The 27,245-nt window shown below is 55.8% G+C and overlaps 3 protein-coding genes across 6 annotated transcripts; 1 reads left to right on the forward strand and 2 right to left on the reverse strand.

Annotated features, from left to right (window-relative positions):
• Nucleotides 1-313: 313 nt before the first annotated feature.
• Nucleotides 314-6,420, reverse strand: ENTR1 (endosome associated trafficking regulator 1). 3 transcript variants are annotated; one of them, XM_087822944.1, is made up of 10 exons: nt 6,310-6,420; nt 5,987-6,136; nt 5,239-5,307; nt 4,488-4,603; nt 3,822-4,226; nt 3,211-3,284; nt 2,693-2,804; nt 2,351-2,413; nt 1,822-1,961; nt 314-1,308 (listed from the first exon to the last, which is right to left on the reverse strand). In XM_087822944.1, the coding sequence occupies exons 1-10, from the start codon at nt 6,377-6,379 to the stop codon at nt 1,206-1,208; spliced, it is 1,302 nt and encodes a 433-aa protein (XP_087679070.1). In that variant the 5' UTR covers nt 6,380-6,420; the 3' UTR covers nt 314-1,205. The 3 variants fall into 3 exon arrangements, with proteins under 3 accessions (XP_087679070.1, XP_087679071.1, XP_087679072.1); XM_087822945.1 differs by lacking the exon at nt 5,987-6,136 and having other exon boundaries at nt 6,310-6,417; XM_087822946.1 differs by lacking the exons at nt 5,239-5,307; nt 5,987-6,136 and having other exon boundaries at nt 6,310-6,416.
• Nucleotides 6,421-6,632: 212 nt separating this feature from the next.
• On the forward strand, nt 6,633-18,103 carry PMPCA (peptidase, mitochondrial processing subunit alpha). 2 transcript variants are annotated; one of them, XM_087822947.1, is made up of 13 exons: nt 6,633-6,703; nt 7,366-7,568; nt 7,953-8,032; nt 8,266-8,348; nt 10,541-10,635; nt 11,246-11,346; nt 11,759-12,022; nt 12,292-12,384; nt 12,460-12,578; nt 12,681-12,771; nt 12,867-12,929; nt 14,287-14,431; nt 15,289-18,103. In XM_087822947.1, the coding sequence occupies exons 1-13, from the start codon at nt 6,633-6,635 to the stop codon at nt 15,456-15,458; spliced, it is 1,578 nt and encodes a 525-aa protein (XP_087679073.1). In that variant the 3' UTR covers nt 15,459-18,103. The 2 variants fall into 2 exon arrangements, with proteins under 2 accessions (XP_087679073.1, XP_016066518.1); XM_016211032.2 differs by lacking the exon at nt 6,633-6,703 and having other exon boundaries at nt 7,480-7,568; nt 10,543-10,635.
• Nucleotides 17,289-26,753, reverse strand: INPP5E (inositol polyphosphate-5-phosphatase E). The gene is made up of 12 exons (XM_087822948.1): nt 26,672-26,753; nt 24,803-25,881; nt 23,782-23,905; nt 22,258-22,355; nt 21,367-21,491; nt 21,121-21,240; nt 20,718-20,825; nt 20,379-20,540; nt 20,144-20,259; nt 19,428-19,564; nt 18,193-19,073; nt 17,289-17,528 (listed from the first exon to the last, which is right to left on the reverse strand). The coding sequence occupies exons 2-11, from the start codon at nt 25,651-25,653 to the stop codon at nt 18,941-18,943; spliced, it is 1,974 nt and encodes a 657-aa protein (XP_087679074.1). The 5' UTR covers nt 25,654-25,881; nt 26,672-26,753; the 3' UTR covers nt 17,289-17,528; nt 18,193-18,940.
• Between the last annotated feature and the right edge of the window lie 492 nt (nt 26,754-27,245).

Raw genomic sequence — 27,245 nt, forward strand, 5'->3', positions numbered from 1 at the left:
GAAGGACAGTTCAATGGTGATTTCTGGAATGCTCTTCCGAGTAGCCAAGATCAGAAGGTCTAGCAGTTTATCACCTTTTGAAAATTCAACCACATGATCTCCAAGAATGTTCTAATTCTAGAATCCAATCTATCCACCTCCAAACATGCCAGGTAGGCAGCAGAGGTCTGCGCTACCCTGGACCCTACAGGCAGGCTTCTGCATAAATCACCCCGTAAGACAAGGACCAGATGCGTGCCCTGGCGTAGAGGGCAGTCAATCTGATTCTCAAGCATAAAGAACTGGATAAGTCAGAAAAAAAGGACAAAGTATGTGCATTTTAGAATTTATTAAGAAAGTCGTCCATTTGAACAGGAGGGAAAATGTATTTTAAAAAATAACATCTACAGGAAAACAGCCAAAAAGGCACAGAGTGCATGTTAAGCCTCCCTATGTCAGAAAGCTGCTGCAAAGGCAGTCTGGGAGACTCGTGCTAACCGGGAAGGCTCTGCACGTCCTCTGAATTCCTGAATTCCAGACTTCATTATACAAAAGGCCACTAGGAACATGAATCAAAACCCTCCATCAAAAACATCTTTTCAAACCTGAAGGCCCCTAAAGAGGTATGTTTCCACGCTTCACAGTGTAGAATCGTGCCAACCTTGGTACCTGCCAGAGGATAGTGTCCATCACGTGGGGTGTCCCCACTCAGGCCACCAACCCCAAGAGCCACCCCTGTGAAAGCTGCAGGAGTGGACTGAGCCAGAGGGGGCACTGAACAATGGCAAAAAGGCACAGGGCCCTGTCCAAGGCAATCATCTGGATGTCGGCTCATTTAGTGTTTTTCTTTACTTGTGAAATCAAGGACAATCGATTAAACTTATCTTAGAATGAATGTTCTGGAATAGTGGAAGACAATCACAGAACTGCTGTGTTCATGTTCAGTAAATTAAAAAAATTGGTGGCTTTTATAAACATGTCTTCCAGTAGCTCATAGTCTCTAACAGCAGGAAGTTCACCAAGGAAGGGCTGCATAGAATAGAAACCTGAGGTGCGACTCACTAGAGCTGCTCCTCATTGCGGTTGGCTAATAATACTGTTCTAGGTCATGAAATTAGTATCTCATGATAAATATTTTTACTGTGAAGACTGCATATTTAAAGACACAATGGCATTTTAAATCAGGTAGTGATTTCAGAATGTAAACAGAGCTGCCAGTGGACGTCTCAGGGCTCTTCCTCCTCGTCCTCTCTAATCTCAGAAATTCTGTCTATGGACTTGAGGATTTCAGCAACCAGGTTCAGCGTTTCGGCTCCAGAAACCAGCTGCCTAAAATGAAAACACGGATACCACGAACTGCTACCACACTGTTCAACAGAACGAGGGACCGAGCAGACGGTGGAGAGAGCTGAGTGGAGGGACCTGAGGTCTTGGCCCCACCCTGCAGAGGCCCTCATTGAAGCAACTCGGGCGCTCACACAGGTGCCCTCAGCACCCAGCCAATGGGAGACAGTGTGAGGACTGTTTATGACACCACTGCTGTCTCCCAGGAGCTCTCACTGCTCAGGCAGCCTGTAGGGGCCTCTGAGGAGCCAGTTTGTGGGGGATGAGGAGGATGGGATGGGATTCGCTTTAACACCCATGCCTGTCAGGTGAAAACAGCCATCACTGCACAGGCTAGAGCCTGCTGGCCCTCTACGCCCCATGACCTCGGGGTTAACAGGACCATCAAGCAGCCCTGTCCTGAGCACTGCCACTGTGGGCGGCAGCCAGTGCGCTCATGGTCTTCAACACTGTGCAAGTGCCCCGCCATTCCCACTCCCCTTGGTGACCGCTGCTCACTTTATGGAGGTGTGGGCGCTGTTCATGACCACACGGAGGTTCTGCAGGGCCACGTCAGTGTTCTGCTTCACCACCGTCAGGCTGGCACCCTGGCCCATGCGCAGGGCCTCATTCTCACGCTTGAAGTTTGAGACCTGTGCCTGGGGGAGGGTAAGCGGCCGTTAAAGAGTTTTATAGTGAACAGTGAGCATCCACGAGCTGTCCACCTAAAGCTAACAGGGCACCTTGGAAGAGGATGGGGCCCAGCCTTGACAATAGGGCTCTTTCCTAACTGGGGGGCTCCTAACACCTCCCCTCAACTTCGAGCCAGTTCTCGGCACTAACCCACGGGACTAAGAGATTTGTACAAGAATGCACATGGCCCAGAGTGGCCATGGCCCTTGGGGACTGAGCTGTCACCTTCACCTGCGCCCGAGGAGCTCACACTGCCTGTCCATCAGGGAGGTAAGAGCCCATCAGAGGCTCTTTGGTGTCTTTTCCCGAGTCACTTGTATTCACAAAGACATGAAACTTGAGACTGTCCAATTACCTGCAGCAAGCTTATGTCTTGTTTCAGTTTCGTGACATGATTTTCTGCCTTCACTGCACGTTTCTGTCGCCAAAAAAACCCCCCCAAAAACACAAAAGCATCACTGACGTGGCAATGTGGACACCTGAGCCCTCACCCGGTGCCCCTGGCCAGCTCCCGCCAGGCAGGCCCACCTACAGTCACACAGCCATCGTGAGGGACCCTCCTCTCACAGAAGCTCTGCCCCGTGCTCATAGCTGGCTTCTGGGACCAACCGGGCCAGAGCTCTGGTCCACCTTAAGAGTGACACGCCCAACACTTCACAATGCCCCCCCTCCCCCGACTGGTGCCACCCGGTCTTACGGTCATCAGCTCCAGGTTCTGCTCCACCTGCTGCACCACGGATTCCAGGTCGTGGTAGTCGCTCTCTTCCTTGATCATTTTAGCTTCTAATTTCCGCTCAAGTGTCCTCACCCTTGTTAAAGAACACACCCATGTCACTAATAACTCACGCAGCTGACTCCGGGAGTACTTCTAAAAGGCACTAAAACTGGATCGATTCAATAAAGACCACAAGCACCCACTGTTTCAGAATGAGCAGTGTGAGTGAGGCACAGCACGGGGCGACCGCCTCAGCCGGTCGGGGTGAGCGCCAACCACGGTCCCCCTGGCGGGCCTGACAGTCAGCCGCTCTGTCCTCAACATGGCGGACTCAGGCCAATGTTTAAAATACACTTTGACACAACATGAGAAACTTGTCTGATGCTGAGGGTTGACAAAGAACAAAGCCCAGACTCTGCCTAAGCCTGACCATGGCATTCCCATTTTGGAAATGACTTGGTGTCCTATGTTCTGAAGGGCAGCCCTAACTAAAGGCTTACATTTCGGTTTGCGTCTCAGAGAAGCTCTGCACTTCAGTCAGCTTTCTTCTTAGCTTAGAATTCTCATCTTTCAGCTGCAGAGAAAAAAAATTCCTCATTAGAAACTCAGTGTGTCTCCCTCAAGAAGGGTCTGCAATTCTGCAATTTGACTCTGGAACTTCTTGTTAAACAGGAGTATTCTCGAGTCAACCCACAGGCCACCTGCAGAGAAACCACGAGTAAAGGCATCAACTTAGGGCCTGTGGTCAAACTCCAACTTTACTTACATAACTTGTTTTTAGGGCATTGTAACATTTTAAAAAATTTCTACTCCGAGCACGCTGAAGCGGACCCTTTCTGTGGGGCAGCCCTCTGGGGGTCTCACTTTGTTCCGGTCCGTTCCTACACAGGTCGCCCCTGACTGCCCCTCAGTCGGCCATATTCACACGTCACCTGCCCGCACAGGGAAGTGCTCGGCGTGGAGACACTGGAGCACACTGCTGCGCCAGGACGCCCTGTCCTGGAACCATCCCCAGACCACCGGGACACCAGAAGGTTCCGGGTTTTCTCTAAGAATGCTGCTCAGACACGGGTCATTTGCCAGGGTGCTGACGCACAGCCCCCTCACTTACTGCTTCGTAACTTATCTGCAGCGTCCGAAGGTGCCTGTCCCCCAGGGACTCTCCGTGGGCTGCAAAGTCTGCGCCGGGGCTGGCCGCCGGAGAGACTCGAGAGTCGGAGTCACTCAGAGTCCAGGGGGGCAGGGCCTCGGGCCTCGCCAGCTCCCGCGGGCTGGAGAAGAAGGAGATGTACGTGCTGCAGGGCGACGTGCTGGCCGAGGCTCCCGGGGAACGGGCCTGCTCCACGGCGGACGGCAGGTAGGCCCCGTCCCACCCGTCCTCGTCCTCATCCTCGTCCAGGAGGTCACCCGCCCCCGTCGGGTCTTCAAAGAACGGCTGCTGGTATTCCAGGCCAAAGCCCACGGGCTGGGAGGCCGCCGAGCTGCAGTTGAGTCCCAGTGAGTACCTTGTGGCTTCCTAAAGGACACAGCAGAAGGCACGGCTCAGGCCCGAAAGCCACGGCTGGCCTCTCTTCCTGATGCTTGAGGCCGGGACACAGAAGCTCCGCCTGCCCACCAGGGAGGGTGCGAGCCAGGGGGGCCCACACAGCTTCCCCAAGGCATCCTCAGACGCCCCGCTCTCCCCACACCACCTGCACAGCCTCCTGCGAGGAACGCTACACGTCGGAGGCGACCAGCTCGGGGGTCCGCACGTCACGGCAAGTGACCCGAGGGTTACCTTTGAAAGCAGCCTGCTGTTGGCTGTGTCCTCTTTCAACAGGCTGAGGTTCTTGGTTTTCAGAAACTCTTTGAAGGAGAATGGATTTGCTTCTTCGAGATTTCCAAGTTTATCATCTGAAATAACGACAAAGATCACAAACATGAAGTCTCCTGAAGGTCGGCAAAGGGGACTCCCCTATTCATTTCTCTTCCCACCCTCTTCACTGCACCAGGACTCAGCAACACCAGGAAGCGAGGTAGCTGGCCCGCAAAACGGGCCTCCTTCCTTTCTCCCTCCCACACCCAGCACCTTGGTTCCTATACCTCTGGCACAGAGACCACCTGGGCGGGGATGGCCTGCACTCCCCCAGGGGCTGACCCAGCTCCAAAGGCCCCACCAAGCTGGGAATCACCACCCTGCCCCCGTCCTTCTCACCTTCCTACTACCTAACCAGCCACACTGTGGCCCTTTTAGTTCACCAATCATCTGAGCCCAGGGGTCAGCTTTGTGAAAAGTTGGCTCCTATGATTCCAGCCCTTGCTGTCTTTCAGACCCCTAGGAGTGACTTTCCACCTTCCTGCTGGCCCTTATGTCTCAGGTTGTACCCTACTTCCTTCTACCGTAGGATCAAGCCTGAATCTGTGGGTTCCACTCTACTTGCTCTGTTTGCTACAGGTGCACTAGGTATATGGTGTCAGATGGACAACCCTATCCCCTGGAACTGCATGTTGGTCAGAGAGAGAAAAAAAGGATTACTGAAGTACTCTACCTCCAAAATGTGTCTCCTGGGCTCCTGGTGGACCTTGCTTAGCACACTTCCCCTTTCCGCAGACAAAATCTGCAGAGAGACACCGTCACCCGTGGTCACCAGGATCCTTGCCAACCACAGCTTTCCCTGACATAGGGTCTGCACTGCAGTGCTTCTCACAGCCTGGGGAACCTTTAAAACACAAGCCCCTGGGCTCCTGCCCCTGGGCTGCTTTCCATGGGACGTGGCGTGTAATTCAGAAAAAGCTCCCAGTAGGTTCTAATGCTCAATGGGACTGCGCATGTCCTCCTGTATGTGACACCTCCTGAATGCCCCCACGGCTGCCCTCAGCCTCTCAGGCCCTGATGCGACCACCTGAACACTCCCCACATACCCTGGATGGCCCCCGGGGCAGCTGCTTGGGGAGGGGGAGGATGAAGGAAGGCTGGCCACTGCCTGGCGGCAGCGGGCTTCCAACCATGCCTATGGCTGAAGGCTACCTGGCCCTCCCTCCAGCACAGGGAAGTACGCTTTTGTTCCGGCACTTGCCATCCTACATTGGAACTGTCTGTCTGGGGGGGGGGCGAGTCTCCCCCAAAACCAGACTGTGAGCTCCTAGCGGCTGGACGCTCTCCACCTTTGTGTTCCCAGTGCCGGGCGTACAGTGGCGCTCAGCGCTCACCGCTGGGTCAAGGGGTGAGTTAACGCTACGGCAGGGCTAACCTACAGGTAGTGCCGGGACCCGGGGTCCCTGCGGCTCGTCTCTCACCTGAGTCTCCCACGGAAGCTAGCACCGGACTGGGCACATAGCACATAAACGTCGGCCGAATGCCGAAGAAGTGGGAGTCCGGGTCCCTGCCATGGGGGCGCTCACAGTCTAGCTGGGGGAGACAAGACCGGCGCTCATAGAACGCAGCAGCTGGAATAACAATAAGAGCGACTTCACCGCGCGCCGCGCCGGCGCTCTGCGCAGCCACCTCACCTGGACCTCGGCGCGACCGGCGGCCAGCGCCCACCTGGACGGAGGCCCGGAGCCTGGGGCGCCGCCTGGGCCGCCCTCCCCCCAGCCCGCCCGCCCGTCCACCCGCTCACCGTCCGGAATGACGAGGCTACGGGCCCGGGACAGCGGGGAGGCGCCCGGACGGCGCGCGTAGCCCGACATCGCCGCGGGCCCGGGGGCGCCGGCCCTCCCTAGCCCGGCAGCGGCGGTTCCATGGCCCCGGCTCAGCCCCGGCCGCGGCCCGAGTCCCCCGCCCCCGTCGCCCGCCGCTCGGCCGCCGCTCCGAGCCTCTCGCCGCAGCCTCCGCTCCGAGCACCGGAAGCGAGCGCCGGAACGGAGAGGGCCGGCGCCGGGGGGGCGGGGCGCCGCGGGTGGTGTCGGAAGTGACGACAGAAGCGGTGGGCGGAGACACAAGATGGCGGCGGTGGTAGTGGCGGCTACGCGGCTACTGCGAGGCTCGCGCTCTTGGGGCCGCTCGCGGCTGAGGTGAGCCGAGGGCCGGCTGGGGCTCGGCCGGGGGCCGGGGCGGCCGGCGTCTTTCAGGACGCTCGGTCTCTGGTTTCCTGACGCCCAGACGCGGCGCCGGGTGGGCAGGCTCGGACTGCGGGACTCCAGCCTCGTCCCGGAGGCGACAGGGGCGCTTCCCTGCCCGGCGCTCTGGGCCCGGGCCCCCAGCCCCATCCGCTTCTCCGCTTCCCGGCTGCTGGGTCCGCTTCCCCCCTCCACTCCCGGGCTCACGGGGCTGGGCCCAGGTCACGTGTCGTCTCCGCCCGGCCGCTTCCCGCCGCGCGCGCCCCTTCTAAGCCCGAGCCGGCGGAGCCGGGGTTCGGAACGTCCACGCCACGGCCGTGCCCTGGACAGCGGCGCCCCGCCCCCGCCTGCAGACACCTGGCTGTCCCCGCCGGGCCGCCCGGCCTGCCTTTTCCCACCCTGGCGCGTTCATTCAGGCGGCAGACAGGTGTGACCTGTCCCTGTCCCGGCACCACCGGGCCTGGCTGCGGCGGGAAGCTGCTGCCCCCAGGCGGTAGTTGCACTGCGGCCCCAAGCATCCGGCGTCTTGCTAGTGCTCCGAAATAAACTAGCCGCGTTTCCCCCTCGCGTTCCCGCAGCTCGCGTCTGTTGTAACTGGGCCGACCTCTCTGTTTCAGGTTTGGAGCCCCCGCGTACAGACAGTTCAGCAGTGGTGGTGCCTACCCCAACATCCCCCTCTCCGCTCCCTTACCTGGAGTGCCCACGCCCGTTTTTGCCACCGTCGACGGACAGGAAAAGTTTGAGACCAGAATTACTACTCTGGATAATGGGCTTCGAGTGGCATCCCAAAATAAGTTTGGACAGTTTTGTACCGTAGGAAGTAAGTACTGTTGGTGGTGGTGTGGGTGCATCATTTACGAATTGTATCCTTAGTGAAAAAGCACGGTGTGAAGTCTGAAGACTTAGTAACTCAGTGTGAACGGTGGCCTTTTGATGCCTTTTTCCCGCTTTTTCTACTTTTCTGTAACTAAAAACCTTTGATGACCACAAACGTAAAGTAAGCAGTTCCATAAATGTTGACTTATGTATGTAGCCGTGAAGCCATTGTAGCTACGTAAGTAATGAACATACTCCTCGCCCTGGTGTAATTAGATCTGCCTATTTATTTAGTTATATTCACAGTTTTAATTTTAAAGGTTTCTTTTGAGTAAATTTTTGTCTTTTGAACGTTGATTTAACCTGTTAATTTTTTTTTTTATTGTAGTTCTTATTAATTCAGGATCAAGATATGAAGCAAAATATCTTAGTGGAATTGCTCACTTTTTGGAAAAGTTGGCATTTTCGGTCAGTGTTCAATTTGTGAGTTTTGAGAATATAATTGGGAAGAACTATATAGCTTTGCCTTTCAAGAATGGTTATTATAATAAGTGATTAAGTTGCCCAGTTAATGCTAATAAAAGATAATTTGATTTCATGTGTTTTGAAAGCAAAAGTAAATTTTTTTTCCTAAAAATTGTGTTTTAGGGGTGGTTTTGGATTGCTAAAACCTAAATAGGTTTTTTACTTATTTTTACTAGTCCACAGACCGCTTTGACAGCAAAGATGGAATTCTGCTTACTTTGGAAAAGCATGGGGGTATTTGTGACTGCCAGACGTCAAGGTACACCAGCTTTTACATACAAGCTTATTTTGTGTCCATGTGGAACTGTTCTCATTCTTGGTCAGAGTCCCACTGAGGTCCCTCATCAGAGAGGCTGTGGAGGTCAACAGTGAGAAGTGAGCCCTAGCTGGGGCAGAGTTGGGTGGGCAAAACACACACTCATATAGAGGAAAACTTTTCGAGGGCCAAGCAGTCCCCAGAAGGCTGCTTACCCTGTGATTTGAGCCAGGCAGTAGCCGGGCACTGGGGACACAAGAATAGACCCTGTCCCCAAGATGCTCACAGATCGGACAGACGGCCATGCCACAGGTAATGGACACAAGAGCCAGGACCAAGGGTGGTGGGGACGAGCAACTAACTTGGTCTGGAGTCAGGGAAGGACTGACTGAAAACTTGCCATTGGTGCTGGCTCTCGAAGAACTTTACCAAACAGAACAAAGGGAGGAGGCTCCGACCCTGGGAACAGCAGATGCAAAGGCTCAGCCTAGAAGATCAGGGGTCTGCTTGGGGATGGGGAGAGGTCCCCTATGTAGCTGCAGCTCACTCAGGTTGGTGTGGATGCTGTGGACAAGGCCAGGTAGCATTTGTCTCGGGTATGGAGCACGTTCAGAAAGCTCTGTTTAGGGCAATATGAGATGGATAGACAAAGGTCACTTTTTTTTTCAATTCTCACTCAATATTTTTTTCCATTGATTTTTAGAGAGAGTGGGAGAGAGGGAGAAAGGGAAGGTGAGAGAGGAACATTGATGTGAGGGAGACACATTGATTGGTTGCCTCTTGTGTGCACCCCGACTGGGGCTGTGAATCGAACCTGCAACCAAGGTACGTGCCATTGACTGGGAATCAAACCTGGGACCCTTCAGTCCACAGGCTGATGCTCTAACCATGGAGCCAAACTTGCCAGGGCAGATCATCTTTACATGTAAAAGATGGGTTAAATGCAGTCCCGGCCTGTGTGGCTCCATGGTTAGAGCATCAGCCTGCACACTGAAGGGTTGCGGGTTTGATTCCCGGTTAAGGGCACATACCTGGGTTTGCAAGTTCAATCCCCGGCCCTGGTTGGGGTGCATGCAGGAGGCAACCAGCCGATGTGTCTCTCTCACATTGATGTTTCTCTCTCTCCCCCTCCCTTCCACTCTGTAAAAAATCCTCAGGTGTGAGGATTAACAATACAAAGAAATGATGGGTTAAATGCCAAGAATTAGTGAGCATGGAGACAGTATATTCATATTTCCAAAAAAGGTCTATTCAGAAACCTCTGGCTCCCAGCTGTCCATCAGTGAAGTTCAGACTCATTGCCTAGTGTTACATCCTCCATGGTTTTTTTGTTTGTTTTGTCTTTTTTTTTAATCCTCACCTGAGGATATTTTTTCCATTGCTTTTTCAGAGAGTGGGGGGGGGGGGGGAGAGAAGAAACATTGACGTGAGAAACATCGATTGGCTGCCTCCCACACATGTGCAGACCAAGGCTGAGCCTGCAGCCGAGGTACGTGCACTTAGCTGGAATCGAACCCAGGATCCTTCAGTCTAAGGGCTGACACTAACCGCTGACCAAAACCGGCCATGGCAGATCCTCCATGTTTTTGCCTCAAATCTCTTTGAGTTTTGGTCAAGCAAGCCAGTGTCCTGACGTGGACATGCCCACTCATTCTCAGCTCAGGTTTTTTTCTGCTGCTGTCCCATGTGGTTCTGCAGCCCCACTGAGAACAGCCCCTCCCCTGCAAAGGCACCAGTGGCCATGTCCCTCCTCATGAGCTCTCTCTCGTCCGCATGGCAACTGTGTCTACAGGTCTCCCCGTTGACTATGCTTCATCTTACGGTTCTATGGTTGGCATGCCTGTGCCTTTCCTGGTTGACTCAGTGTGCCCATCTGACCACAGTGCCTCATGCTGTGAGCTAATGGTACCACCAGTCTTTGTCCCTCAGCCATCTAGGGCAGGCATGTTCCCACACTGACCAATTAGTTCATGTAGGAGAGACAGACCACGGAATGAAGTGTTTCAGCATGGCGCAGCCTGTGCTTGAGAAAACCCCTCAGAGCTGGACAGTGTCTTACTCAGCATGCAGCCTGTGTGCTGCTGTAGTTTCTGCCTGCTAGGAGTTTACCTCAGAGATGGGAATAGGGAAAAGCCCTGAGTGTGTGCTGAGTGTGTGCTTATCATGACTTCAGTGCCAGTGTTGTTTTTTTCCAGAGACACCACCATGTATGCTGTGTCTGCTGATTCTAAAGGCCTGGATACGGTGGTTGGCTTGCTGGCTGATGTGGTCCTGCACCCCAGGCTCACAGGTGTGTGTCTTGGCTGCTTGAGGGGCCAGTGGGAGTGGAACACTGGGAGGTGTGTGGGAGCAGTGCCCATGGGGATAAGCGCTGTTGTTGGAGACCTCAGCTCACCTGCCCGTGAGTTGTGTTTAAACATCCCAAATGACCTGTCCCTATCCATTCCCTTCCTTGGCCTTGCAAATGGCAGGACTCTGAGTTTTCTGCTAGGAGGGGCAGGAGTGGGCCATGCTGCTGTCGCAGCTGGTCTGACTGCTGCATTTCATACAGCCTGTCCAGTCCGGGGCTGCAGTTTCGCGTTCACGTCTTTCTGGTACTTGCTGTAGTTAGCTGACACTAGTCTGTGCCTGTGTTTCCTTAGCACTGTCACGCCCATTGTCATCGCATCCTTACACAATATTGGGGTAGGTTCAGGGTCAGTGCCTCTAGGGGAGGAAACCCAGGCTCACAGCAGACCAAGTGGATGTCCAGGGGCGCTCTTCCCCTCACTCATACGTGTTGTGTCCCCCAGCCTGCCCCAGACAAAGGCAGAGGAGACTGCCAACATCCATCACCAAGGACTCTTGGCCTGCCTCTGCTGGCCTGTGTGGTCTGAGCCCTGTCTTTGTGTCCTTTGCAGAGGAAGAAATTGAGATGGCTCGAATGGCTGTCCAATTTGAGCTGGAGGACCTCAATATGCGGCCTGACCCGGAACCACTTCTCACCGAGATGATTCACGAGGTGAAGGATAGCTCACTGAGGCTGCTGCACCTCTGTGCCCGTGACCCTTGGACCAGGGCAGTGGGGAGGGATGTTGGCATGCCTGATGTCCTCGTAGGGTACAGGTGTTGGCAGAACATTCTTTATTTCTGAACCTGTTGTCTGTGCAAGTTTTAAACTTTTCAGTTCTTAAGAAGATCTTTTCTACTTCATCTCTAGAATGAGCCTTCTGTTTTACTATTTGATGACTTTCCATTTTGGAGAGGTAGATCTCACTTCTAGTAAACAAATGAGGCCGTGATTGCCCGACTGTCACTAAATGGAGCAGCTGGTGGGCTTCCCGAGGCCAGCTGGGGTGGGAGCAGCCCAGCTCGCTCAGGGAAAGCTGGTGTGTTCTCCATGTCACTTGTGCTTCTCTCGCTTCCATTGTCAGGCTGCTTACAGGGAAAACACAGTTGGCCTCCACCGTTTCTGCCCTACAGAAAACATAGCAAAGATTGACCGAGAAGTGCTCCATTCCTACCTGAGAAACTACTACACCCCTGACCGCATGGTGCTGGCAGGGGTGGGGATCGAGCATGACCACCTGGTGGAATGTGCCAGAAAGTACCTCCTGGGCACCCAGCCGGCCTGGGGAAGCCAGGCAGCTGTGGACGTTGACCGATCGGTAGCACAGTACACCGGAGGGGTTGTCAAGGTAAAATGGGACAGAAGATATGTGACCTTGAGTCATAGACACGCTTTATGACCTCAGGTTTTGGTTAATTTTTACTTGTTGTGAAGGCATTATAATGAACTGCATTCGTGGCTTTGCCTTGAACACATTCTGGTCTCAGTAAGACACATGTTCTCTCTCCAAAGCTGAGGGATTGTTAGGAAGGTGTTTAGCTTCAGGGCAGGATGAGGGTAGGTCTCACCCAAGGCGTTGGTGAGGCCTGGTTCACTGTTCATTCTTTCTGGTTACAGCTAGAAAGAGACATGTCCAAGGTCAGCCTGGGCCCTGCTCCGTTCCCTGAGCTCACTCACATCATGATAGGGCTGGAGAGCTGCTCCTTCTTGGTAAGTCCCCCTAGTCCCCACTGTGCACCCCCAGCCCTGGCTTGGCCCCTTGGCCAAGCTGTCCTGTCCCTGCAGGAGGCAGACTTCATTCCCTTCGCTGTGCTGAACATGATGATGGGTGGCGGCGGCTCCTTCTCGGCCGGCGGGCCCGGCAAGGGCATGTTCACCAGGCTCTACCTCAACGTGCTCAACAGGTGGGTGATGCCTGCCACCTTGTTGTCCCCAGGGCCACAGGCCTAGCTGATGGGGCATTGAACCATGACGCCACCTTCCAAGTGTCTCTCTGTGTCCCACAGGCACCACTGGATGTACAACGCGACCGCCTACCACCACAGCTACGAGGACACAGGCCTCTTGTGCATCCATGCCAGCGCTGACCCCAGACAGGTGAGGCTGGTTCCTCTCAGTTGCCTCTCAGATGAAGCTCCTCTTGGCGGAACTGCATAAACAGCTCACACTTTCACCTTATGCCTCCTTCACAGGTTCGAGAAATGGTGGAGATCATCACAAAGGAGTTCATTTTAATGGGCGGAACCGTGGACGTGGTAAGTATAGCAGGGTGCCATTTCCCACATCCCTATAGCGCTGGGCAGGGTGTTCTATGTGCTCAACATCGGTGGCCCAGCCAAAACAGTACAGCCCACCAGGTGACCCTGCCTGTGTCTGAACTTGTCCCCATGGGGAGCCCTCCCTGGTATTTACCAGGCACCTTGTGTCCTGTGGCTGCCTGGTGTCCTTTTTAGCTCTGCTGAAGGAAATTACAGACAAGTCTGGGTCCTTCTCAGCCACCCCGCAGAGCAGTGTGAGTTAGAGCAGCATCAGACATAATGAGCGGCCCCTCAGGGAGCTCTAGTTTTTTAGTTTCTCGGTTTCTAGCTCAGTTTTCGGTACCTTACATGTTCAGAAGTCTTGTTACTTTCTGGGTCAGAGCCGGTACAAATAGCAGATTTTACACACACGTATATGCATGCGTGTGTACACACACACGTGCACAGAGTACCAGATAAGCCTAGCATGCAAGCCCTGTACCTCTGGGGGTTGGTGCACGTGCTTCACCCCCAAATCATATTTTCTGCACGTTCCATGTTTTCTGTAATAGTCACTTAGTTCCTTTCTAAGCAGAAAAAAGAAGCATTATTTAAAAATAGTGTGTTTAAAAGTCATCGGTGGTTCCATGCGTGTCCTGCTGGAAAAGCAGTGCTTCCCACCGATGTGAGGTCAGTTTGAGATAAACTTTAAGTATTTGCCTGAAGTTGCAAAAATAAAAACGACCGACCTAAATTAGGAGTTATTTTACTTTAAAAATGACACAAATTCAATAGCCAGTCTGTCCGGTGTTTGTTCTTCGAAATCTGTTGGGTCCCAGAGCCATCAGGTTACCTTTCTCACAGCTGCTTCTGTCCTTGCATCCTGGGCCGGGCTTCATGAACCGACTTGGCTGGGCTGAGTTGTGCGTTTCACATGCAGTCAGAAGGAGCCGGTTTCCCTGTTTCCCTGGGTGTGCAGTGGATAGTCATCTGTGTTGAATTGTTTCCTTGTGATTCTGACACGTGGCCAGCTTTGGAGTCCTGGAGCTTGGATGTTGGGCATTTTACCCTTCCCGTGCTGCATGGCTAACTTTTTACACAGTGAACCAGAGCTCAAGAGAGGCACTTTTCTTCCTTAATTCAAACGTGACAGAGGCCCCATTAAGCACTTCCAACCCTGATCCCGGAAATGTGCAAAGGAAGGAAGGCGGGCTGTGTTCAGGACTTGGGCCTCCGGCCACTGGGGAGCCCTTATGCCCTTAGTGCAGACCTTTTGCCAGGACCCATTTCCCTGAGCCACTGCACTGGTGAGGTGGCTGGCTGTGGTCAGCTGATGGTGGGAGCCAGACTGCAGGACTGGGCTGTTGACCCTCAGGTGGAGCTGGAGCGAGCCAAGACGCAGCTGATGTCCATGCTCATGATGAACCTGGAGTCCAGGCCTGTGATTTTTGAGGATGTGGGGAGGCAGGTGTTGGCAACCCGTTCCAGAAAGCTGCCCCATGAGCTGTGCGCACTTATCCGTGAGTACTGTGCTTGCAGCCCAGGGCTGGACTGCGTGTGCAGTCAGCAACTCTAATTGTGGCCTTTTGTGGCTCTGTGGAAGGTGGCAGGTGTCTTGGCCTAGGTTTCCATGGCCTCCCGTGAGTAACATTCAGGAGGTCTTTGAGCTTCCTCCGATGTGTGCCAAATTTTATTTGCTTGTGAGTCTTTGGGGGGCAGGTTTCTTTTAGTTTCATTAGATTCCCAAGGGGTCTGTGACCCCAGAGGGTCAGCACTATTTCTGTTGTGAGGTGAGTCACCTGGTGTGAAGCTGGTAGTTTTGTAGTGTCCCCTTGGGGCTTGGGGTGCTGTGGGGGACCCCCATCCCTCCTTAGGGAACCCCCAGACCCTCGAGTATGACAGTGCTTAATCTTCCTATGGCCGCGTCTTCTGTAGCAAAGCAAACACTACTGAGTGCATTGCCAGGGGTGTGGGTTTCTGGCTTCCCTGCCCAAGGCCAGTGTGCAGCCCTCAGCCCTCGTTCCCCCTCCCCTTCTGGCCATGCACTCAGGGTGGTTTTTCCTTCTCTGCTGACCCTACTCTTTTTTACTTAACTCCTGTTGGGGTGGACATGTCCAGATGATTTTGAAAACCATCTTAAGCCATGGACACTTCCCCATTCACTAAGGAAAACTCATTTCAGTCCTTCTGTCCTGACTCACCATGCTGTCTACACACGGCAGCACCGGGACCAGACGGACCCTCTGGAGTCCTCAGCACATCCTCCCCCGGGTGGTAATGGCGGCAGATTAGCCCCCTGGGGTTCCCTCAGGAGGAACCTGGATATACAGAATGGTGGGTGCATCAGGCCTTCCCTGTCCTTTGTTCCCTGTGCCAGGCAACGTGAAGCCAGAGGACATTAAGAGAGTTGCTTCTAAAATGCTTCGCGGGAAGCCAGCAGTGGCTGCCTTGGGTGACCTGAGTGACCTGCCAACCTACGAGCACATCCAGGCAGCGCTGTCCAGCAGAGATGGGCGCCTACCCAGGACCTACCGGCTCTTCCGGTAGACGGATGAGGGTGTGTTTACACACACATTTCTTTGGAGGTCAGTTTAGTGCAAAAACTCAAGAGTGATGCAAGCCACAGGATGCTTCTCCTCAATGTGAATGCACAAGTTTAATATCGCTGAGCACAGCTCGGCTTCTTCCTCAGAACTGAACATGCAGCCCTTGAATAAACATTTGCCTTTAGCACTCCACTCAGAAAGTGAAGTGCAGAGAGGCTCCAAGCAGCAGCTGCAGTAAAACCAGGTTAGCGTGCACACCTCTCGTCTGTGAGTTTCAGCAGGTAGGGCCACTGTGAGGTCACAAGTCTAGTGGTCAGGGCGGGTAAATGCCGCACCATCGCATCACCGAGGATAGTGGGCCGTCAGCCCTGCTTGGTTTCTTGAGGGGCCTGTCACCCACCTGAGCTGCCACTTCCTGTGCTGGTCACTAAGCACCTTGTTGGTGCCAGGGCAAGGCCAGAGCACATGGTCTGCTTCACAGGGCACAGTGGACCTGGCAATGGACTGTTCAGCTCAGGAGTTCAGCTGCCACTGAATGTGTGTTAAGACTGGACAGAGCTCACAAATATGATAAATTGTGCCTGTTGTCCACCCTTGATTTAGGACAGGATTGTTAAAGACCTGTCTCAACTGGCAAGTCTTCTAAAACAGGACGCATGGAGGCAGCCAGTCACTTTTCTCCCTGAGAATCCCGTTTGACCCAGTGTTGCCAAGCCTCTTGCTCTGTAATTGAAAGATGGGTTGATTTCAGAGGTGTCAGGTCACATGGGGTGGGAGGGGGCTTCTTAGAATTGGGGTTTGGTGATCACGTGTTAAAAGGTGGGAAGATTCAGGAGCTGTAGGTTCAGGAGAAGTGAAAGCACATGACTTTGGTGACAGGATAGATTTGTGATTCTCAAACACCCATAGAAGCCCCAGGTTCCATGTGGGAGGGCCTGGGAACCTCCCGGACCCTGTGGCATTGCACAGGGTACTGGAGGAGAGGAGGGGGGTCTCCACATCATTTTTTCTGCGACCCTGGGAAGCCCAGCCTCTGCAGTACAGGTGGGGTGAGGGGGTTAGGAAGTCAAATAAACGTTTACATGTTACTTCTGTAATCAGATTATTTTGCCAGAGCCTGTCAGATGCCTTTACAACACCCCAGGGTAGGCGACTGCTCTGCCTTGGTGGAGAATGTCAGCTCTACCGCCCTCCTTATGCTGGCCCACACTGGGTGGGAACCTGGGGAGTTGGGTGCTGTTAGTCCAACCGTGGACTTTCTATTGTTAGACTCCCCTGCAGTTATCACACTGGGAAAAGTACCTGGCAATGGACTGGTCAGCTCAGGAGTTCAGCTGCCACTAAATGTGCCTTAAGACCAGACAGAGCTCACAAAAAACGTGAGGTGGATGAATCTCATCATCTGTCAGAGATACTGTAGGGCTGGAGTTGGACTTTTAATGCCCTGACATCTTTACAAACATTCTAGAAACTTGCTAATCAGACAGGTGTCTGTTTTGGAAGCTGGCCATAAGTTTTCTGTTTGCATGCTGGGCTTCCCTGCTCCCTTCAGGGCCCTGGGCACTTTGTTCCCTCAGTGGGGACCATCCTCTCCCTGCCCTGGACATCACTGTGCTCCCCGCTCCTCCACCACCTTTTCAGCTCCCAACCCATTTCACAGCATAGCACTCTTGTACTCCATTGTCCCGTCCACTTGCCCCCGTTAGTCAGCACCATGCTTCCCGGGACCAGTGGGCTGGCTGTCACCCTGCTGATGAGGCAGCAGCACAGCCTGTCAGGGTGAGAGGCAGGCTTCTGAAACCGCCCTCACATGGTCCTCTTTCAGTTCTTTTTGAAGCTGCTTTTCCAGGGACTGGCCACTTTTATCTGCATTAATTTGAATTTTTAACTTTCCCAGTGAAATTCCATCCATCTCAAACCTAATGGCTGGTGGTAAGTCACTTAACTTTTGATCTGTGATCTTACCAGATGTCTGTAATGATCACCTCAGAGACAAGGCCTGGTCTCTGGCCAAACTGATATTTTCAGAGTCATTGTTAAAGTCTTTTCCATGGTTTGGGTCAGACAATGCCTAGAAAGAACCATAAAATTGTAATTATTTCAGTCCCCATTGTGGCAAAAACCTCTTAAGATTTTCAGTTAATTTGAAACTCCACAGCACATTCATTTCAGCAGAATTTTATACAGCCTGAATAATCTCTTGAGATGAGATGGGATTGGCTGTGCCTTCTCAATGGAATTTCTCCATTTTTCTCAGAAGATTGCGTGTGCACTGCTTTTTAAAGCTTGTTTTGGAGGCTGATGCTGATGGGAGTTGGATATACTATTTGTTGAAACTGGTTTCATTATGATTCACTCACATTTGAAGTATTCACTTTCTAGCTAACATGTAAGGGTAGTGGATGGGGATGTAGACAGGATGTGGATGGGACACATGGACGGGGCATGGAGCAAACCCAGCAAGAGGTGAATGGGGACTGCTGCTGGCCAAGAGTTGAGAACAAATCTGCCTTTTCTTACAAGAACATTGAGAACAGAGCCTGCATACAAGTTCTTTCTAAGACTCACACTTTGGCCAGAAAAGTTAAAGATTTAATATATGCATTTATTTAAAAATATAAATATGGAAAAATAAATAATTGAAAAGACTGGATTGAATGCCCCTAGGTTTTCCTGCATTCAAAGCCTGCTCATTTTTTAAGAGATGGGATTAGACAGGAATGGTCTCTAAACACCTTGAGAGAAAAACTCAGATGTGGCAGGTGCCAGCCTAGGGTGGTGACATTCTAAGCTTCCAGCAGTTGCTCTGGCTGGCAAGTGCACTGCTTATATTTATGCCATTCGTGGTGATGTTATGTGAGCAAATGGCCTGAAGTCAGCAAAGCTAAGAGGACAGGGATGTGGCATCATGGCTGAAGGGCTCAACCAGCCCTGAAACATCGGCCACACCCTCTGTCCCAAGCCCAGTAGCAGTGACTGGGATCCCCCTCTCTGGATGTTGTCTGGCTTCAACCTGGTGACCAACTCTGCCTCAGCTTGGTCCCAAAATGTGCCATGGATTCCAGGGCCCCAGGTCACCACACCAAGCAGCCTCCCTGGTACCAGGCCAGCTGTGTTCAGATGAGGAAGGGCTAGAGTGGCTGCGATGTGCAAACGTGGAGGCAGCGCAGGTTGGCCCGAGTACGGGCTCTGTTGCCAGCTTGAGAGGTGTGGTGTGGCAGCTTTGGGCCCAAGCTCCGCCTGCCCTGAGAAGGAAGCTGGGGTGTCTGTGGGGAAAATTTGTAAGTAAGCAGCTGGTTCTGGTCCAGGGATGAGGGCCCGCTTGCAATGCGGTTCACAGTCCTGTCGGGTTCTTGCCAAGGTAGCACGGCCTCTAGCAGTGGGTCATCAGTGTCCCCAGAGGCTGAGCAACTTCCAAACAGCAACCTCTTCCATTCTTTCCTGGGATTCAGGCAGCAAGTGACAGCCCTCAGGCAAACTTCTTCAGGAAACGGTGCAGATGGCACTGGAGTGCTGTGTCTTCAGGGCCTGCTGTCTCTGAATTTCTTTGGAAATCCGTCTTTTAATCCCTATTAAGTACAGTTCCCGGTCAAACTTGCCAGCAGCTAGCGGAATGCTGTGGAGGAAAGAGCTGTCAGGAAGGTAGGATGGGGCCGCCCAAGGGGTGCCCAGCCTGCACGTACCCAGAGCAGTTGTGAGCCAGGACAGCTATGCCAAAATAATTGGGGGTCCGGCCAGCCCCATGGGAGTGGCTCTCAAGTGACAGCCGCTTCCTATCAGCCCATGGCAGCAATCTTCCTGGGGCTGTGGAACCCTGCTCCTGCCTGGGGGGTCAGGGCCTGAGACAAAGGCCTGCACAAAGGTCTGAAGATGACACCCCTGCAGGAGTGAGCAAGGGTTCCACCCTGTCCCTGACACTCCCGATCTGGGCCCCAAGCCCTGCGAGTGAAGAGACTGGGAGGATACTGACTTGTCTCTCCCCGGCCTCACTTTCACCCGGAATAGGCCATACACGGGGCGGTGGTCAGAGGTCTTGATCCCAGGACAGGAGGAGTATTTGAGTGGACAGATGTCGTCCTTGTGGCGGCTTCGGTACATGACCCGGTCCTGCAGGAAGAGCCCAGAAGCACATGATGCCCAGTTTGCTGCAGGGTCTGACCTGCTTGCCCCTCCCAGCTACGTGAGCAGAGACCCATGTCAGTCCTGCCATGGGAGCCCATCCCAGAGCCCCGCATCCAAACCCACTTTATCATCAGGCATCCAGGCCTTTCCCCCACTGGCCTTATGCAACAGCCGCCTGCATAAGGTTCAGATCCACAGCCCACCTTCTGTGCTTATCCAGAGCTAGTGCAGGCCTGACATGGTCCACCCCCCTTGGTATGGTGCCCCGACAGAGCAAACAGCCTGAGTGACTAACATTGCATTGCGGTGTGGGCTGTGAACCAGGCCTCCGAGAGCGGAGGGCCGGGTACCCACCTTCAGGACGACCCTGGGAGAAGGGCACTCAGGAGCAGTCACTGGCCGGAGCCAAGTGTCACATCCGGGTCATGTGTGACGGCCCCCTGGGGCCCCCCAGTTCCAGGCACTGCTCTCTCAATGACCTGAGTGCAGAGCCTGTAGCTCAGGAGTCCCCTGCTCTGGAGCATGAGCACATCCAATGTCGCCAGCAGGGCCAGTCACGCTCACCGTGTAGGACGGGGTCCTCTGCTTGGACGAGGTATCATATGAGTCCTTCCCAATGTCAAACTTGTATGACGGCAGGAAGTGGATGTCTGGCTCCTGGAAGCCCTTGAAGATGGACCCTGGGGTGGGCGTGGGCATAGGCATGTCTCAGATCAATGGTGTGGCACTCCGGTTTCACCCTCTCCTGGGGCCTCCCCCCTTCTGGGCCATCACTCCCTGACACCTGCCCCAGCCTCACCTTTCTTCATCTCACGGGCGAGCTGGTCAAGCTGCAGCAGGGCGGGCACGCTTGCGCCCAGGTCCTGCTTGAGGATGGCCTCCACAGACACGCGCCCGCTGCTCAGGCGGAAGTTGAAGTCTCCAAACCAGAACACCCCGTCAAAGCGGGTGGTGACATCCGCTGGGGCACAAGCCAGAAAGTGCGTGAGCCCAGCCTTCCCCACGTGCTGTGCCTTGGCTACAGGGATTGGTCTGTGTCCCCTGCCTCCATCAGTCTCCACTCAACTACCCAGAGAACAAGGAGAGGCTGCCCCGGGGAAGGGAAGCACCTGTAGACAACACAGACCTGCCTGCTCACCTGAGTCAGAACGGTAGGGGCAGGTGTCCGGGACGTTCTTGGGCAGGGCCAGGCCTTGGATGGTCTTGCTGTAGTCCAGCAGCCTCTCACTGACCTTCCCGTCGCCAGCTGCAAGGACAGAATGGTGGGAGCCTCTCGAGGGGCAGGTCTCTGACTCGGCTGGGCCCTGGGTGGTCAGTCCGGGGTGGAAACCCCCTGCAGCAGCATGCTGTCACCATGCAGGACCTGCAGTGACCCACCCCACTACCCCTCTCGAATGGAGCCCGCAGGAGGAGGCCACCATCATAGCTATCAGGGTCTTTTAGGACCTGGGGCTGCAGTAAGCGAGGCCAAGGTGAGGGACCCAGCACCCTGCCTTCCAGGCTGTCCTTCCACTGCCTGGAGTCAGGTGCAGGTGACTTACAGGTGAAATGGGACGTGATGAAGAGGAAGGAGGTGCCGAAGAAAGTGAAGCCGACGCCCAGGGCCCCCTTGGTCTTGATATGGGACACGATGCGCGTGGTCACCGTGGAGGTCTCCACCTCTGCGTGAGAGGAAGCAGAGCTGACCAGACCCCCCCCTGCAGCCTGAGGGTGCAGGGTGCGCAGTGCCTGTAATCAGCATGCACGTGCCCCGGGGCAGAGGTGAGCGGTGCGGGCGAGGGGCCTACCTGAGCAGAACCAAATGAGGTCCCTGCGTATGAGGACGGACATGTAGAGTGCCCCGTGGGCCACCGAGTGCAGCATGACATAGTGCGGGCCCAGAGTCTCCTGTAGGCGCGTCTCCCACTCCCGCCTGAGGAGGAAGCAGAGGCGCCCTGGGGAGAAATCCGGGCCTCCCAGCTCCACACCCCGGGACCCTGGGGGAGTTGCTGGAGGTCCCCCCACCGTCCAGCCTCATCTTGCAAGGAGAATGGCGGACATGGGCAACACAAGGGGTCCTGGGTCTGCTGGGGCCTCCCTGTGAAACCAGCTTTCTCGGATATCTGCAGAGATGTCACAGGCCTGGTTACCCGCTGCCTTGAAAAGGCTCCAGTGACATGGGGCCAGGTCCCAACCCTGCTAGGACTTGAGCAAGAGTTCCCAGGCCACCTGGCAAGAGGCGCCAGGAGAAGTCCCAGGCTAGGCAGGAGGGAGGGCAGGACACCTGCTGTTGTGTGAGGAGCCGGACACTCATGTGCTGCCTGGAGCTGGCACCCCTCACCAGGTGACCCTCAACAATGCCGAATGTGCAGGGTGAGACAGAGGACAGGTGAGCCCGAGTGGGTCAGCAGCATGATTTAGGGGTCTGGCTGGGAGCCTGGAGGGAACAAGTGGCCGAGCTGCTCTTTGCTGCATTTATAATCTCTTAGATCAGCTATTATTAACCAGAAGTTAAACCTTATTTATTTTAAATTGTGAGTCACCGTTTTAGAATAAGGCAGTTTGCATGTTCAGCTTGGGGATGGGGTCTTGGGTCACAGCAGCTTCTGCCCCAAAGGGTCACCTCAGCAGTGCTATTCACAGGGACCCGTGGGGACTGACGGGCTGGGGGGGAAGCCAGGCGGGGAGGGGGGCCCTACCTGTCGGAACAACCCTCCTGGACGCCAACAACGTACAGGTCCTGGACGTAGTCAGCCTCGGCGGGCAGCAGGAGCTCGTCCAGGTTTGCAGGCAGTTCCTAAGAAGCAGCAGCGCCTAGCAAGGGGCCGGAGGGGCCCAGCACACGGGGCTCCTGCTCTGCCCGGGAGTCCCCGGCCTTCCCTCTCCCAGCCTGTCATTGCCACAGCCGAGTCAGCACCCATTCCCTGGCTATGCTCCCCACAGCTGCTGGTGAGTTGCATCTGGCCTCAGCCTGGCCCCTGAGCATGATCCTAAGTGTGTACCCCCACATGCACACCCAGGGCCAGGTACAGTTGGGGTACAGCGGGTCCCACAGGGAAGTGAGCACCCCTTGCCCTTTTCCACCCCATCCTTTGGCTGCAACGCCACCTGGCTTTGGCCCTGCAAGTCTGGCAGGCCCAGGACGAGGGCCATGCCCTGTGGACGGGGAGAGTGGCTTCCTGAGGATAGCAGAGCCACCAGCCTGGGCCCTTCCTCCTCCAGCTCCACAGAAAATCACTCCCGTCTCCATCAGGTGGCTGTTTTGTCCGGGCTTCCAGTTACGTCAGCCAAACCTCACCCGGAAGGCTGCCCTGCCTCGTTTTCTCCCCAGGGACTGTCACCCGAATGTCAGCTGGAACGCAGCCATGACAGGGAGGTCCTTCCATCCTCATCAAACGCGCTGGACTTGCAGCAACAGGAGGCATTCAGGAAGTGGCCTCAAGACGCCACTTGTGGCAACAATCCTGTCTCTCACCCCATGGGTGCCAGGATCACCCAAAGCCCAGAACGAGGCCCTGCCCACCTCCAGAAACCAGGGCCCCGCAGGCAGGAAGACGGAGCCCGCTGAACTGAGGACAGACCTCGCTGTGTGAAGGGGTCCCAGGGAGACACGGGGTTAGCAGCAAAGGAAGCAGGCGGGGACCTCAGCCAGTGGGCTTCCCCAGAAATCAGTGTGCGAGCCGGGCCTGCGGCTCTGGGTCAACCATGGAGGCCGGGATGTGAAGCACCCCTCAGGCCAGAGGTGTCGCTGTCATCGACAGAGATGTCCCGGGTGCCCCCAGCTCACAGCAGGACCCCAGGCAGGGCATGGGGAACAAGGGTGTGTGCAGCTCCTGCTGGTGGGAGACGCACAGCATGAAGCACGGGTGGCGCTGCCTGAGACACACACGCATTCGTCAGGCCCCACGAAACATCCAGGAGGGACCCCAAGGTAGACGGGCTCTGGGCGACGCCGAGCCAGTGTGGGTTCAGCTGTGGCGCGTGCGGCGGCTGTGGTGGGGGAGGGGCTCGGGAAAGTTCTGTACTTTCAAATTTGCTGTCCACCTAAAACTGCTCTAAATAAAGTGGCTGTGAAAACAGGACGCACTGCTGCCTCGTCACCAATGCAGTGGGGGTGTTGGCAGCAGGTGTCTGGGGACGTCAGGGAATGGGTGTGGCTCAGAGGCCCTGGAAAGAACAGGAGGAATCCTGGCCTCATCCTGAGGGGTGGGCGCTCCACTTACCTTCTGGCCCTGCATGTTCCAGGTGGCCACGAAGAGGGCCACGTTCCGGTCCGGGAAGTACCGGGCCAACTCCTCTGCCCCCATCAGGGCCCCGCTGGCCAGGAGACTGCCCTCCAGGTAGCTCCTGCAGAGAAGAGGGAAGACTGAACTTGGGGTCCAAGCAGATGGACCCAGGAAGGGGCCAGCTGCTGAGACATGCCGCTGGGGTCCCCCAAGTCAGGGCCACGGCTGGATGTGTGCATCCAACAACCAGTGCAGCCCTGGCGGGGAGAGGGGCCTGGCCGATGAGGAGGGAACCGGGGTGGGGAGACACGGCAGACGCCTTCGGGAGGGTGGAGTCACAGCTGGGCACCTCCGCACGGCCCGACCAAGCTCCCAGAGGCTCCAGCTCAGGAAGAAGTCACGGGTCTGCGTGGGGGTGGGAGCTCCAAAGTCTCTGTGCCCCCCAGTCTGGTGAATTCATGGCTCTGCACTCAGGAGAGATGAGCCAGAATGAAGCATGCGTCTGGGAGTTGTGAGCAGAAGGGAAGACACAGGGATGGCACCCAGGTTCTTTTTAAGCCATAAAAATGTCAATATGGATTAAATATTAAAGCCCCATAAAGCCCAGAAACCCAGTGTCTTCCATGATGTGAGCCCTTCCCCCTCCACGAGTGACGGTAGGTGCTCAGCAAACTGAGTCCCAGAACACCAGAGAAATTATGGGCCCCTGCTGGAAGCAAAGTGCAGGAAATCAGGCCTCATCTGCTGTCCTCTCGCTGCCAGAGTGGATCCTGGGACCCTCCCTCCATGTGGCTGGGCCCTTGGTCCAACAATCACATGTCTAGCTATCAGTCCTGGCAGGGGAGTCCCCTGGGAAGGAGACAGGGTTATTGAGAGAGACCTGGTTAGTCTCCACCTTTATGCCCCTGACACATTTTGATGAGAATACCATCACATGGTCCGTGGGGAGCTTGCTTCTGAACCCTAAAATAAAGGCCACAGAAGCCGCACCCCACTCCCAGCCCCGGGGAGGCCCTACCTGCTCCGGACATCTTTGGCACGAATGGGTGCCAGGAGGCTGAAGGAGGATTTCGCCGAGCGCAGGGAACAGTCGTCGCAGGCCAGGGGGCTTGGGGGCCGGCCGGGGCCCAGGCTGCTGTGGGCCCGGGACAGCCTGGCCTGCAAGCGGAGCTTGTAGTCCGTGTGATCCGCGTCCACCTTGTGCGCTGTCCGCAGGGAGTCAGAGGCGATGCTCCATTCCATGGCAGGCAGTGGGCGTGAGGGAAGCCCACAGGCCAGCCTGGGGGTGCTCCCACCCAAGGCCCTGTCCCGGTGCAGGAGGTCCAGGGAGGTGCCAATCATTCCAGAGACACAGTTACCCCATGAGGAGGGGCTCCTGCCGCCGTTGCCCGGAGCCCTGCGGGACGTGGGGATTTCCTGCAAGGAGGTGCTCAGGCAAGGCGGGAAGCAAGTGTGGGTGGGAGGCCCGGGAACCTCGTCCTGCAAGGAACCCCTGGATGGGCTGGCCCCATTCCGAGGGGCCAGGTCCTCCTGACTGTTTCGGAAACGCCTCCTCCTCCAGCCCTTCTCATCCAGGGACAGTGCCCGCTCCAGCCTGGGCCTCGTTGGTGGCTTCGGGGTGAAGGGTTTTGCCTTAGCCTGTGGGTCTTCATTGCTGATTTTTGCTGGAATGTCCAGAGGGACCACTGGGCTCTTCTGAGGGCTGGGACAGCTGTCTGTAGGAGGGGACCCTGGGCAGGGAGCCAGGTCTTTGTCTGTGTTTAGAACTTGCCCCTTGAGCATTCTGCCTTCAGGATGCAGTTGGCCGTGGGCAGTGGGCTGCTTGGGAGTCACCTCTGAGCACCCCAAGCAGGCTGACTTGGACGGCATAGTCCAGGGGCCAGCCCTCACTGACAATGGCAGCCAAGCCAACCTGGAAGACGGTTCTTCCAGGGCTGCCGGCGATGCCCAGTGTCAGGGATGCGAGGTCAGATGTCCCCAGTGAGGTTCAGAAAGGACCCGCAGGGGCTCTTGGTCAGGCCTGGGGCAGTCCAGCAGGGGCAGGGCCAGATGCTGCATGGTTGGAGGCCCAGAAATCCCAGAGTTCCCCACAGGGACCTAAGGGGAAACTGCTATTACTTCCACGAATTTAACATTCCTGGAGGACAGCTATGGTGCAGGGTGACAGTGGACAGGCCAGCAGGAGTTCAGGGGGAACAAGCATTCAGGCATTCTGGCCTGCTGCCTCCTCCTAGAACCTAAGGGGTGGGTGAAAGCTCTGCCTCCTAAGACTGGAAGCCTCCTTCCTGATGGGGGGGGCCTGTTCCTCATGGGGGCGCTAGGGGCATGACCCAGTAAGAATTCCCAAGCCCAAGGTGAAGGCCAATGGAGGCCAGTTCACAGGCACAGCCTGGGATAAGGGTCCCGCCGGCTCTGGCTCAACCAGGAGCCCACCCCCATTGCTGGCCCACAGACCCTGCCCTGAGAGCCTGCAACCCTGAGCAGCTCTGCAGGCGCGACTGCCGAAGGCCCCGACTCCGGGCCTGCGATGCCGCCGGGCGGCTCCTAGGGCAACGACCACAGCGGAGCCGGGGGTGGGGCGAGACGCGAGCCCCAGGGTCGCTCTGCCCGGACCCCGCCCACAGGTCATCTCGCGCCCACGGGTTGCCCCACCCTGGACCCCTGAATCCGCCCCGGGGCCCCCGAGCTCCGAACCCTACCCAAAACCCCCGCGCCCCCACTCGGGGTTGCTCTGCCTCGACCCCATACCAGGACCTGCACCCAGGGTTCACCCCACGCCCCAATCCCGGGCCCAGGGATCACCAGCCCCGGACCTACGCACCCCTGCTCGGAGTCACCTGGCGCCCAGAACCCTATGCCCATGCCCTTCCGGGATTCGCACCCCTACCTCTCAGCACCGCCGGCTCCCCAGGCCCGCGGGTCCCCGCAGCCGCTTACTACAGCCCGAACAGGGGCCTGCAGCGGCCTCTGGCGGCCGGAGGACCCAACCGGCAAAGCAAGGACGAGAGGCTGCGGGACAGCGGGGATGCGCGGGGAAGGGGGGGGCAGGTTTTCCAGAGACCCCGCCCTCATCCTCGGCTTTCTTCCAGCCGCCGGGCCAGAGGGGTGGGGCCAACGCCGGCCCCATCCTGCTCAGCCCCGGTCCCCCTGCACCTCTCCACTTAACATATTTGCACAGTCTGGACCCTCCCTGTAAATGGAATCCTCACACACTTGTTCCCCTTGTTGCCCACGTTCACCTGTTGGCAGCAGGGGTTTCAGAGCAAACCCACCACCACCCACACAGAGGGGAGCCCCTCCTCCCTGAGTCCTGGAGGAGAAGGCCCGCGGGGCAGTCACTCCACACTAGGCTGGGCGCAGGCACCCCTGCAACATGGCACGTGCAGTAACATGTGCATGTAACATGAACACACGAGATGACGTGGGTTCTGGCTTCACTGGCTTCAATCAGCAAAAGCAAA

Source organism: Miniopterus natalensis, chromosome 12 (assembly GCF_054644295.1).
Source record: "Miniopterus natalensis isolate mMinNat1 chromosome 12, mMinNat1.hap1, whole genome shotgun sequence".
NCBI lineage: Eukaryota > Metazoa > Chordata > Mammalia > Chiroptera > Miniopteridae > Miniopterus > Miniopterus natalensis.